At 42.7% G+C, this 12,830-nt stretch overlaps 2 protein-coding genes across 8 annotated transcripts in view; one reads left to right on the top strand and one right to left on the bottom strand.

Moving 5' to 3' along the window:
• Nucleotides 1-12,830, bottom strand: part of LOC139544316 (F-box/WD repeat-containing protein 2-like) — a 29,732-nt gene that overhangs the window by 6,431 nt on the left and 10,471 nt on the right. Inside the window, exons 1-6 of one of the 7 annotated variants that reach the window (XM_071351290.1) lie at nt 5,230-5,660; nt 4,894-5,010; nt 4,176-4,462; nt 1,236-1,458; nt 767-961; nt 94-227 (exon numbers count right to left, since the gene is read on the bottom strand). In XM_071351290.1, coding sequence (XP_071207391.1) covers nt 94-227; nt 767-961; nt 1,236-1,458; nt 4,176-4,442 — 819 coding nt within the window. In that variant the 5' untranslated portion in view covers nt 4,443-4,462; nt 4,894-5,010; nt 5,230-5,660. The other 6 variants (XM_071351291.1, XM_071351288.1, XM_071351292.1 and 3 more) reach the window with 6 other exon arrangements.
• LOC139544317 (uncharacterized) lies at nt 5,657-9,585 on the top strand. The gene is made up of 10 exons (XM_071351296.1): nt 5,657-6,601; nt 6,689-6,865; nt 6,956-7,017; nt 7,100-7,186; nt 7,274-7,315; nt 7,384-7,557; nt 7,637-7,672; nt 7,771-8,325; nt 8,607-8,718; nt 8,813-9,585. Exons 1-7 carry the CDS (start codon nt 6,538-6,540, stop codon nt 7,670-7,672), a joined length of 642 nt encoding a protein of 213 aa, XP_071207397.1. The 5' UTR covers nt 5,657-6,537; the 3' UTR covers nt 7,771-8,325; nt 8,607-8,718; nt 8,813-9,585.

The raw sequence follows: 12,830 nt of genomic DNA, 5'->3' as shown, positions 1-12,830 counted from the left end.
CAAACATACAGATATAACGTTCTGATTCAAAACCATCTGCAGCCGAGCAGCGATCCTGAACGTAGTAATTCAGGACAAATTGGTAGGGTTTACCTTGGTGACCCACTCGGTGTGTCCCGTCAGGGTGTTGAGGCAGGCGCCTGCCGACAGCGCCCACACCTTCACAGAGAAGTCGGCCGAGCCGCTCACCAGTGTGTCCAGATCATCATTGTAGTCCACGCTAAACACTGACCGAGCCAAGGAGAGACCTGGCGTTAGTACACCAATCCAAAGGGCTATGCAACATAATTCATACACTCAGAAGTTATTTTCTCCATGTAACATAAGAAATATAAGGATTGATATGTGAAGAGACATTTGATGCTAGAATACTGAAAAGACCGACAATTTCTCTGCAACAGAGGCTACTTGGAGTGGCAGCTAATGCATAAAATCAGTTTATATTTGCCTGTCAATCAAAACCCAACAGATCAGCAGAGGTCAGCTGTCTTTAGGAACCACCAGGCATAATATAAAAGTATGGGAGAAAGACTGCAATACTACAACACCCACAAAACACTTTTTATCAGAAAACCTCAGAATTAAATATTTCTTCACAAGTTGGCTCATATGGAGATATTTTGTAAACAAAAAAACAAAGCTTGTTCATTACGCCACTATTGTGGAATATCCCTTCATGTCAGGAATTGGACACAGTACGCATGATCTGCAAAACACCTCAAGTCAGCAAATGGGAAGGTTCGAGACGACCCAGGGGTCCCCTGACCTGCACCCGTGTGCCCACGGAACTGCTGGATCTTTGCCCCCGTGCTCCACTCCCAACAGGCAATGGTGTTGTCAAAGGAACCAGTCACCAGCTTCTGCTCATCAAACTTCACAGTGGCGCAGGTGTGCGTCTGAATTCCGTAGATGCACTGCCCGGTGCATACGTCCCACAGTTTGGCAGAAAGGTCATCAGAGCCTTCAAAATAATTTGTGACTTTTACAATAAGGAATTACACACCGAGTGTAACAGCATCATTTTAACAGACTACAAAAGATGACCAGCAAACTAGCGATTGTTATAGATATTCCATTTTGCACAAAAAAAAAAACACTTAGCACTCACAGCTACTTACACCAAAACCTTAAATTCAACCCAAAAAGCCAAAGAGGACAAAATGAAGAGGCTCGTCCCGTCAACATTATGGCAGAAGAATACTACACCCCAAAATGACCATAAGCCTATAACCTACCTGTGCAAAGAAGGCCGTCCTTGTAGTAGAGGGCGTAGACGCGCGCACTGTGCCCGATGAGCGACGACGTCTCAAACGCCTCCTGGTTCTTCAGCTGCATCATGCGCAGCTTGGCCTTGAGGTAGACACCCTTCCAGTGGGACGCATCCTGGATGGAGTCGTCGATTCGCCAGCCCAGGTCTCGACACACGCCCTGCCACACCTCCGTGCACGCACTGATCACCTGAAAGAATGTTCACAGTTCAACCGAAACCACAAAGGACAAAGAAACCCAAATATAACAGTGGCAAATCTTAGGGGGAAAGGTACAAAATGTGAAGAGCCAATATCAAAGTGAAGCTCAGTAATGGGGTAAAAATATCAGTGTCACGTGTGGGAGACCCTGGCCTTATTCAATAGCTTGCACACCAGCTTGTAACAAAATACCCCTTTCATACATAATGGTGTGGTAATGAAACCACTGGTCTGGTTAGGCATTAGGGCTGTGACGAAGCCAGTATCGCAATATTTTTTCCACGGGAAAAATATTAACACGAAGCAGACCAAACTCTGTTGTTTAAAAACCTGCTGTATGACAAATAGTGTGTGCTATAGCTTGGGAAATAAATGTGAATCTGGATGACAACATGTGCATCCAACGTTAGGGCGGTTTTCCTAAAGAAGCTATATCTGCTTCATATCTTGTTTCCTTGCCACGATACTAATGAGAAGGGCGATACTGGTATGGTCCCGCTCAGTGCTTAATTTGAGACGGATCCTGCCGGAACAGAATCAGGCACCTCTCCGTGTTGGACTGTTTTGTTCCGGAACCTATTTGGCCGGATCCTGTACCTCTCTTGGCATGGAAAAAAAAATTAACTTTTTTCAATGTAAAAATCATAATAAAAGCAACCAAAGTTCATTCGAGTTGCCTCTTCGTTAATTCTCCTGCCCCCACAAAAAAAGTAAAGTCGATTTTCAGCCCGGGCTTAATATTCTATGAGTTCGGGTTGGGCCATACTGGGTTTATGGTTTGCACAACATTGTAACCTGTTTGAGACCAATGCTAGGCTGTGGCTGTGTGAGAAGCGCACCAGTATCTCACATAACGAGAATTAGATTAACTTTCTATGATCTCTCTCTCTCTGCTCTGATAGACATGAGCCTGCAACTCTTATCTCTCCAGCGTTGCACTTCACCATTTATTTCCTTATAGAAGCATAGCTGTGCGAAGGGTTCTGAAGGAAGTGCAGCAGCGCTGATAAAGTTAAATACATTTGCCAAAATGATAGAATTACTGCTGTCTGTTAATGAATTCCCTCAGAATAGCCTACTACATCATTAGAATGCCTATAAATTAGCCACAGAGGATCAATAGCGTGTTTGATTTTTTTCTTTACCTTGGTGTAGCCCAATAACAAGGAATAGCCTACAGTCGGGGACGCGCGGCAAATCTGTTTGAAGAAACAATGCAGACAAAACAGGCCTTCTGCAATATTTCAAATACAATCAAGGGAAAACACAGGTTGGAATGCAAATGGCTTTCCAATTGTGTAGTAGGCTATTCAGAGTTATTTCATTAACAGACAGCAGTAATTCTATAATTTTAGCAAATGTATTTCAATTTATCAGGGGTGCTGCACTTCCTTCAGAACCCTTCGCGCTTCTATAAGGAAATAAATGAAGTGCAGCGCTGGAGAGATGAGTTGCAGGCTCAACTCTATCAACAGAGGGGGAGAGATCATAGAACGTTTAGCTAATTCTAGTTATATGAGAGATACTGGTGCACTTCTCACACAGCCACGGCCAAGCGTTGGTTTGAAACTGGTTACTATGCCCAAACCATAAACTCATGCCGGCCCAACTCTTAGAATATTAGGCCCGGGCTGAAAATACTTTTACAATGTTTTTTTTTGGCATTTATGAAAGGCCACATTTTCCCAAGACCCTAGGCTACTAAAAATGTTCCCCATGTGTTCAACTTATTTAAGTGCCTCCACTCTACTGCTCTGTCACTACGCAAATGCCATGATATTTACTATAAAAAGGTGTTCCGGTACCTCAGAACTCCCCAGGTCACCCACCGCTCGCATTCACTTTGTTCCAGCGCCTCCCGATTTACAAATTAACCACTGGTCCTGCTCCTATTATACATCCACCAATAGCTGCTAGAACGATGCTGGAAAGTTGAAAGTGAACAGAAAACAACAGAGCCAGCATAGTACGGTTCAGCACATAGCCCTTGATCACTCTGTTCCATTACACATAAAAGTCAACGGACGAAGGAGTCTTCTGTAGGGGGAAGTTTTGTGAAGAGCGTGGCGCTTTACTGAACATTAACATATTATTGCTAGTGGTACGGCGTTGGAAAAATAAAGACTTTATCTTTAATATCGTTGAGAAAACATTTTCAAAGATCTAAAAGGTTCAATAGAAACAACTTTAAAGGGTTAGGGTTCCCACACAGACTAATATTTCCATGTTACTGCGCTTGTTTACAGAAAACAGACTGAAGACAATGGACTACCTGTGCTAATTAGCTATATGCGTCTCCGAACACCTGAAAGTAAATGGAAGAAAGACGCCACAAACGTGTTTTCAATTAAAAATACTGTTGGATGTAACTGTATGAAAACAGTTTAGAGTGTGTATTTTGCATTTGTGAAATTATTTAGTGATATGAATGTAGAGGGATTTATATATCTAGAACCATACTGCAATTGAGAACAGATTCACATTTAGATTAAGTATTTGGCTGTTTTAGCGTCAAGAGCCAATTCGCCCATTAAACTGAACATGTAAAGTCCTTGGAATAAAGACTAACGTTAGGCTCCTATAGTCCAATATTGGGCTAGACAGCACGATGGTGTGAAAAGAATATAACATGAATTCTGAACTTGGTTCTATCTACTGCTTACACACCAGAGAGCCAACCATCATGACAGAGCGAGAGAGCCTGACCTTGTTCCACTGCTTGCACACCAGGCAGCAGGTAAGCAGGGTCTGCGGGTCCAGCCACCGCAACAGGTAGAAAGTGAGCTCCAGGGGCAACAGGCGCAGGAAGTCCCTCTTAAGCAGCGCCTCCAGCCCATTGGACAGATGCCGGAGCTGGACAGCATTACTCAGCGAGATGAGCTGGTCCAGGGACTGGTTGCGCTGCTGGTCACTAAGCGAGAGGAAAGAGGCGGAGACTGACTCCAGCCACCCCTCAAAGACCGCCTTCTCCATGGGCACATGAGAACGACGACCTGCGGTTTCAGGGTTGAGTAATGATAATTAACTACATAACATTATCTACTTAAAATCACCTTTGCCAGTTTGGAAAACACTACCAGTAAACGTCTACTTCCAAATAATTTACTTAGGCCTAGTTTGATTCATGTTCACGGCGAAATGAGTTCTTAACTAACGTTAGATGCAAGACTGCTTTTGTTGTTGTATTGAGTAGAAAAGCTACTGTTCTAAGTAAAGTTATCTAGCTAGTTAGCTATTACTTTAAACGGGCAACGGTAAGAATTCAAGGAATGTAACTAGCTAGCTATGCAGATATTTAGTTAACGTTAGTGTACAAAGCTAGCAACTTGGCTAAGTAACTGTTACCTTATCACTGAAACTAACTTAAGTGGTATATACCTTGCTAGTTGGTAAATAGTACAATACAAAAGCTAGCAAAACGTACCATTTCCCGTAGAACCCGTATCGGTGGGAGGTATTATGCTAGCTAGCTCACAAGCTAGCCAGCCAATGCGGACAGGAAAAACTTATTCTTGGCCTGTCATTCTACAAAACATAAACTCTTACAATAGAACACTTAGTCAGAAAAGTCAACTTAGCAAATGTCAACTCGTTAGTTTATCAGGTGAAGAAAAACAAAAACGTTAGCTTTACTGGCTAGCTGCATTACGTTAGCTAGCTGGAATGAGGGAACCTGCTTATTTCCGAAGATTGTAAATTAAAGGTTAGGTAATGCTAAGCATTACACGCACCAAAGACCTTGCATAGAGATACTTCTTACCTAAACGTAGATTAATAGTTTTACAACGTTAGCTATTCAGGTCCAATCTAGCTGGATACATCCCTCTTTTTTGCAAACTACTATTTCTGTAAACCTCTTTCCGGCTACTTAGCTATGTTGTTCCGGGTCAATCTCTTTCACCTTTGTCAAAATATTAAAACTTCACCAAGATGGTGAATAAATGGCTAGTGCTATTCGCAATCCTTGGAACGTATGGCAAGGACCGTGGATAAATGACGATATCAAAGAAAGAACAGTATGAAGATTGAAGCAATTTCTGTCTCCAAAGATTGAAGCAATTTCTGTCTCCAATAGAAATCCCCGATCGCACCTGTAGGCGATGTCATGGCTAGCTAAAACTCATGTTCAGAAACACTTAATATTATCCGTCGTCTCGTGCTAAACTGCGCATGTGCAGGGTCTCAAATCAAATGCACTCCTTTGATATAAAGTTGTTTTCGACAAAACGTGTCAGTTTGTCACTTTCACGAGATTGGATAAAAAAACATGTTCAACTACTTATGACATTTGCTTGAATTTGGACTGGGTCTTTAGATTGAGTAAATTAACTTGTAATGAAGAACGTTCTGTTATTGACTACTCAAACCCCGGCCAGGGGCCTGTTGCACAAAAGTAGAATTAAGACATCCGGGATAAATGACTCAGCTGAGCTCAATGAAGCCAAAACATGTGCGTCCAGGCTTAATTGGTTGCACAAAGACCAAGCCAGGATGAGCAGACACGGATTCATTAAGCCAGGTGAAACCAATCCTGGATAGGTGCGCGCTCACGGCTCACTCAAATAGACCCCGCCACAGATCACAGATTAACTGATTTACCATGGCAACTAGAGCCGCGTACTTTTCCCCGTCGGAAGCACAAATCCTCATGGAGGCATACGAGGAGGTAAAAGATATAATTAAGAAGAAAGGCAACACCGCCACAGTGATAAAGCAAAGAGAAAAAGCGTGGCAAAGTATTGCAGACCGCCTGAATGCGTAAGTAGTGCACAATTACACACTCACCGCTCCGCTGAAACATCACAATTACAATTCAAATATTTAATTCACATCTCCAAAAATGCAGTTGTACTGTAATTATGAAACGGTTAAATTTTTAATTGAAATGCACTGCAGATATGAGTGAAATTGTGTAAAGTAACTCCATCACACTGTATAAAGCTATGATAAATTTTTTGATATTTTTACTGAAAACAAGACAAAAATACCAAGTAATTTTTTGCAGTGTGACTCCATTAAATGTGTGTGTGTGTGTGTGTGTGTGTGTGTGTGTGTGTGTAGATTAAACATGAACGGGCCAAAACGGACATGGCAGCAGGTCAAAATCAAATACAAGAACATTCTGCAGAATGGTATGGTCCCTGACTAATATTTAACAAAGCACAAGCATATATTGTACCCAGAAGGTGCCTGCTCACACATTGTCTGTACTGTTTTAGCAGTGAAAAAGAATACCCACAGACAAGGCACGGGTGGTGGGTCACCAAAGGCTGACCTTACCCCAGCAGAGGACATGGCCTTGGAGCTAAATAAAGGCAGGCCCGTCTTAGAGGGGATCCCTGGGGGGAAAGAGACGAGCATAGGTTCCTCCCAAGATGCCACCCGCTTCATTCAAGGTATGTCCTTCCATCTCTACATGGGATACAACCACATTCATATTGAATCAATTTGGACTGTCTGACTTTGGTTTACCTATTGCCTTGCAGTGTCTGGCAGCACTGTGTTCCTGTTAGAGCCACCAGCACAAGCACCAGACGATGCTGATCCAGTGAGTACTCCATCAAAGGCATACTGTAGGCCTGGCATGTCTTGTCTACTAGCTTCAATATGAATCCGATTAAATGTGATAGGGTGAAGGCCCCAGTGCAGCAGCAACAGCACATGATGGAGACGATGATGAGGAGGAGACCATCTCTCTGGATTCCAGAAGGCATGAGGTATCATGTTAAGACTGTGAAAGTACTATTTACTCTACAATGGTGAGGAGTCCTCATCAAAATCAAAAAATCTAATTTCTTTTACAGGACCCAGATGCTATACAGTGGGAAAACCAGCCTGGCAACATAGTGCGTATTAATAAAAGGACACCACATCCTGCCAAATTCCAGCTGCGCTAATTGTATTGTGTTCACAGAGCTCACAAGCTATCAGAAAGTTGTATGGCAACCACCTCCGGCGCCAAATAGAACTGGCAGACATAGACATTCAGTACAAGAAGAAAAAGATGGAAAATCTTGCACTGGAGTCCGAAATAAAAAAGAGGACAATTAGGAAACTGGACCTTGAAATAAAAAAACTTGAGAGGGAGGTGAGATATGCCTTCAATGTACACTGTATGTTAACTGTAACACAAATGTATTAATCATTATTTTTCTTTCCTCCCCCAGCTCCAAGAAGATGACACAGCTCAAAATAAAAATTAGGTATATTCTCGTAAAGTCAAGTGAGCCATGACATATGAGCTCTTATTGTGAGCACACAGGACGGTGGCATCTTTCTAAGTTTTTTTTTATTTCCCCAGCAATCAGTACAACCAAGTCATCGTTATAAGGCATCGCCCTCTTTTGCCCACCCCCCCAGCACCAGGTGTGGCCACTAGCCTATATGAAGGCCCAAAATTGTGTGTTCCTTTCTGCTCTGACAATGGCATGCCCATTCGTGCGAGATGTGGTGGATGAAGAAGCACTTGTGCTGAGGAGAGCCTTCAGGCGAGAAAGGGTCTTCAGGGACCGGTTGGACCCACTGGCCTTCCCTGATGACCATCTATATGAAAGATACAGGTTTTCTGCAGATGGCATCAGGTATCTATGCAGACTACTGGGTCCCAGGATTAAGCACCGCACTGCACGGAGCCATGCACTGAGTGTGGAGCAAATGGTTTGTGTGGCCTTGCGCTTTTTTGCTAGTGGAGCCTTCCTGTACTCAGTGGGGGATGCAGAACAGCTGAACAAGGCCACAATTTGCCGCACAATAAGGAGTGTGTGTCTGGCTATCAAAGCATTAGCAGATGTCTTCATCTCCTTCCCTGGCCACAGAAGACTCTGTGACATCAAAGAGGAGTTCTATAGGATTGCAGGTAAGAGGATCTACAAATTACAGGACAACTGTTAACACATAGTAGGATACTCATTACTTTGTGTGACAGGTTTCCCCAATGTCATTGGTGCAGTGGACTGCACACACATAAGGATAAAAGCCCCCTCAGGTGCCCATGAGGCCGATTTTGTGAATAGGAAATCCTTTCACAGCATTAATGTTCAGGTGAACATAACTTTTTGATATTGTCCATTGACGAACACTCTGCATTGCCAGTGATGTGCATTGATTGGTGTAATATTCCTCATCTTATGATTTCAGATGGTCTGCAATGCTGACTGTGTGATCAGCAATGTTGTGGCAAAATGGCCTGGCTCAGTCCATGACTCCAGAATCTTTCGGGCCTCTGAAATCTATCAGTGCCTATCACAAGGTAAGCCACACAACCCCTATTTATAACCATCATGGCTGTGTCAAGAATATCACTGTGTTTATGAGGTAGTAATGATGAGATTTTGTGTTGACAGGTGAATTCTCTGGTGTGTTGCTGGGAGACAGGGGGTATGGCTGCCAGCCTTTTCTCCTGACACCTTTCACAGACCCCCAGGAAGCACAGCAGGCCTACAACCATGCCCATGCCAGGACCAGGGCCAGAGTTGAAATGACCTTTGGCCTCCTGAAGGCACGCTTTCACTGCCTTCACAAATTAAGGGTCAGCCCTGTTAGGGCATGTGATATTACTGTGGCTTGTGCTGTCCTCCACAATGTGGCCTGCCTGAGGAAGGAGAGGGCCCCCAGAGTGCCACCAGCCATGGACTGGGACAATCCGGCAATCTTCCCTGATGACGACAGTGGTCGGCTGCTGAGGGACCAATATGTGTTGAATTATTTTAGTTAGTATGTGTGCTTTCAATTTTGGTTAAATATGTCCTGCGGTGGCAGAGGAATTTGGGTTTTTTTGGGTTCGTTTTTTGACGAATTTGGCCTCTTATGATGTTTGTGCGGTATACTGTGTGTAATACAAGGCTGCAGGGAGGCTACTGCATCCATTCATTTGTCTGTTCAGTTGATGTGTATGGATTTGTCCTGCATTTATTTTAGTGTGCAGACATGCAGGGTGTGTTATATACAGACCTTTGAATGTGTATGTATCATTTTGTATAATATGCTTGGCTTCTGTGCTTTCCATCTTGTAGAGTCACTGTGACTTCAGTTTCGAAAGGAGCTGATGGTTTACCTGCTTTGTTTTGTCCTTATTCAATAAAGGAACATAATGTTACACATTGTGTTTTTATATTCATATGGAATGTGTATTTGTTTATATGACAGAGTACTAGGGCCACACTGAAGAAAAAGGATAAAGTCATAAATTTATGAGGCTGGTTCTTTCTGCAGAAAAGCTACATATTGTTTTTACAGTTTTGATACTTATGACAATGTGATACTTAATATTCTGGCACATCAGCATGTCTTTGTTTATGAAACCATACTGAAGTACAATTTCACGAAATGCCCCACATCTGTCATTTTAACAACTGTCCTCCTTTAAAACAACTGGTTACAATATTATGACTTGTGTTTTTTTCCCCTCTGTGGCCCTAATATTCTATCATTTTATATATAGCCTTATAGTCTATGGGAAACTGTAAATTATCTAATGATAGCAACATCATCTAAAAATCATTTTTTATCCAAAATCATTGAAATTAATGATCACAAACGTTTAAATAATAACAGTGGGTCTAGTTATATGTGATAACAATGTATAGTGAGCAGTGAAATAACTATTGGTTTCCATTTGTGGTGACTGCTGACTGACATTAGGGATGAGATTAAATAGATCCTGGAATTTAGCCTGGTCTGGAGCAGGCTAGCTCCACAGAATAAATCTCCATGGTAATTTATACCATAACATATCCTCCTGCCCCCTATCCATCTTTAGTGCAACCGGATTACGGATCAATTGAGCCAGGATCACCAAGATATCCTGGCTTAATCCCTTATCCTAGTTTTGTGCAACAGGCCCCTGGTCTTTTCGCCAGCGTTCCCGCGATGTTGCGCCTCAGTTTGAAAACTGACGACAGTTCACGCAGGCCTTAACCGGGTGGTATTAAAGACGCCCTTTCTGTGTTGCCAAACATTGCCGCACGAGGGCGATGCGCGCAAGTTGGTGGCAGAACACGAACGAGTTATTACAGAACGCAAGCAAAAATAGCCGCTATTTACATGTTGCTTATGAGTGCATTTCATACTACTTTTGGATTGTAATTTTATTTAGGCTCGTATGAAAGCTTAATATAATGTGTGTCACTATCGCAAACCAACTGCATTATAAACACTTCAACCAGTAAAATGGTTATTTGGTTAGCTTTTGCTACAGACTCAACGAGTGTAAGCAACTGCTGCATCCAAAATAGTTATTTAGCAAAGATCACAACCAAATATAATGTTAGCGACTGGTCAAGCAACAATCAAAACATAATTGTAAGTATGAGAACCCAAAACATTATGTTTAGAAGTATTAACGTAAATCTAGGCTACAGATGTCTTACTGCATCTGTGCATGATTTAAGGATGTCTTGTACTGGAAAGAGGTCACAATGGGTGGGTCTCTCAGACACCAATATAGCTGGGTATGGTCTTAGTTAATTGACTTTCATTGAAAACATTTGAACCAACGAGGGAGAAGGCACCCACCTGTACAGTATCAACCCACAAAGAAGATTAATGGAGGACTTCAATAAAGTGATCGCATACTGACATGAACAAGATGTTCAACTAAACTGAAAAAGTATTGTTTTTATTTAAGAAGTTGCTTAACTTTAATTCACAATTATCCACTCATGTGCTGTTAATAATTTAAAAACCTAATTGAACCAGGGGGTCAAAAAGAAAAAAAATGCTTCCTCTTCTGTCACTGATTCACCCTTATGATTGTGGATTCACAGGATGCAATATTGCCACCTTAACTAGGACGAAAAAGCAGCAAGTCTAATTATGAAGAGTAAAAAAAGTGTAGTTTCCACCCTCTATGATAGGGTCAACAGCTGATCATTGGGAGGCTTAGTTCAGCTCACTATGTATTTTTACACATCAGCCAAATGTCTATTAACATATGATAAATCCAATGTTAACTGGTTTGTCCTGACAATTCTATCATGTGGCATCTGACTTATTATCTTTTTTACAATTTCCCCTGAATTCCCAAGTTGGTAAGAACACTACATTGCCTAAAGTATATGGACAACCCTTCAAATTAGTGGAGTTGACTATTTCAGCAACAGCTCTTACCGACAGGTGTATACAAATCAAATTAAAGAGCACACAGCCATGCAATCTCCATAAACAAACAATGGCCTTACTGAAGAGCTTAGTGACAATGTGGCACCGTCATAGGAAGCCACTGTCCCAACAAGGGTCAACTGTAAGTGCTGTTATTGTGAGGTGGAGACAACGGCTCAATAACGGCGCAACAACGGCTCAGCCGCGAAGTGGTAGACCACACAAACTCACCGAATGGAACCGATGAGTGCTTAAGACCATAAAAATCATCTGTCCTCGATTGCAACACTCATTACAGAGTTCCAAACTGCCTCTGGAAGCAACGTCAACAAAATAACTTCGGTTGGGAGCTTCATGAAATGGGTTTCCATGGCCGAGCAGTCGGACACAAGCCTAAGATCCCCATGCGCAATGCCAAGTGTGAGCTGGAGAAAAGCTCGCCACTATTGGACTCTGGAGCAGTGGAAACGTATTCTCTGGAGTGATGAATCACGCTTTACCATCTGGCAGTCCGACAGACGAATTTGGCGGATGCCAGGAGAACGCTACCTGCCGGAATGCATAGTGCCAACTGTAAAGTTTGGTGGAGGAGGAATAATGGTCTGGGGCTGTTTTTCATGGTTCGGGCTCGGCCTCTTCGTTCCAGTGAAGGGGATTTTTTACGCTACAGCATACAGTGACATTCCAGATGATTCTGTGCTTCCAACTTTGACAACAGTTAAGGGAAGGCCCTTTCCTGCTTCAGCATGAAACGTGAACAAAGCAAGGTCCATACAGAAATGGTTTGTCAAGATTGGTGTGGAAGAACTTGACTGACCTGCACAGAGCCTTGACCTCAACCCCATCGAACACCTTTGGGATGAATTGGAACGCCGACTGCAAGCCAGGCCTAATTGCCCAACATCAGTGCCCGACCTCACTAATGCTCGTGGCTGAATGGAAGCAAGTCCCCGCAGCAATGTTCCAAAGTCTAGTGGAAAGTCTTCCCAGAAGAGTGGAGGCTGTTATAGCAGCAAATGAGGGGGACCAACTCCTTAATGGCCATGATTCTGGAAATTAGATGTTTGACAAGCAGGTGTCCACATATACTTTTGGCAATGTAGTGTCTGGCTGACCAATTTAACTTCACTAAACACAAAATACTACTTATTACAAGACTGGTGGTGCCACTGACAGTGAAGAAAGTACAAAACCTGTTTAAAGAGCTACCTACCGGTGTGTTTTAATGCCAAGATACGTAACCATGTGTAAAGGCAACATGAT

This window comes from Salvelinus alpinus, chromosome 18 (genome assembly GCF_045679555.1).
Source record: "Salvelinus alpinus chromosome 18, SLU_Salpinus.1, whole genome shotgun sequence".
NCBI lineage: Eukaryota > Metazoa > Chordata > Actinopteri > Salmoniformes > Salmonidae > Salvelinus > Salvelinus alpinus.
The sequence above is the reverse complement of the archived record's forward strand: the minus strand, read 5'-3'. Positions and strand labels throughout refer to the sequence as shown.

Bases quoted from the DNA above. Each gene is read 5' to 3' on its own strand.
- LOC139544317 (XM_071351296.1), top strand. From the start codon at position 6,538: ATGAACGGGCCAAAACGGACATGGCAGCAGGTCAAAATCAAATACAAG. The intron at 6,602-6,688 runs GTATGGTCCCTG...GTACTGTTTTAG, and splicing joins CAAGAACATTCTGCAGAATG to CAGTGAAAAAGAATACCCAC. The intron at 7,187-7,273 runs GTATCATGTTAA...TTTCTTTTACAG, and splicing joins TGGATTCCAGAAGGCATGAG to GACCCAGATGCTATACAGTG.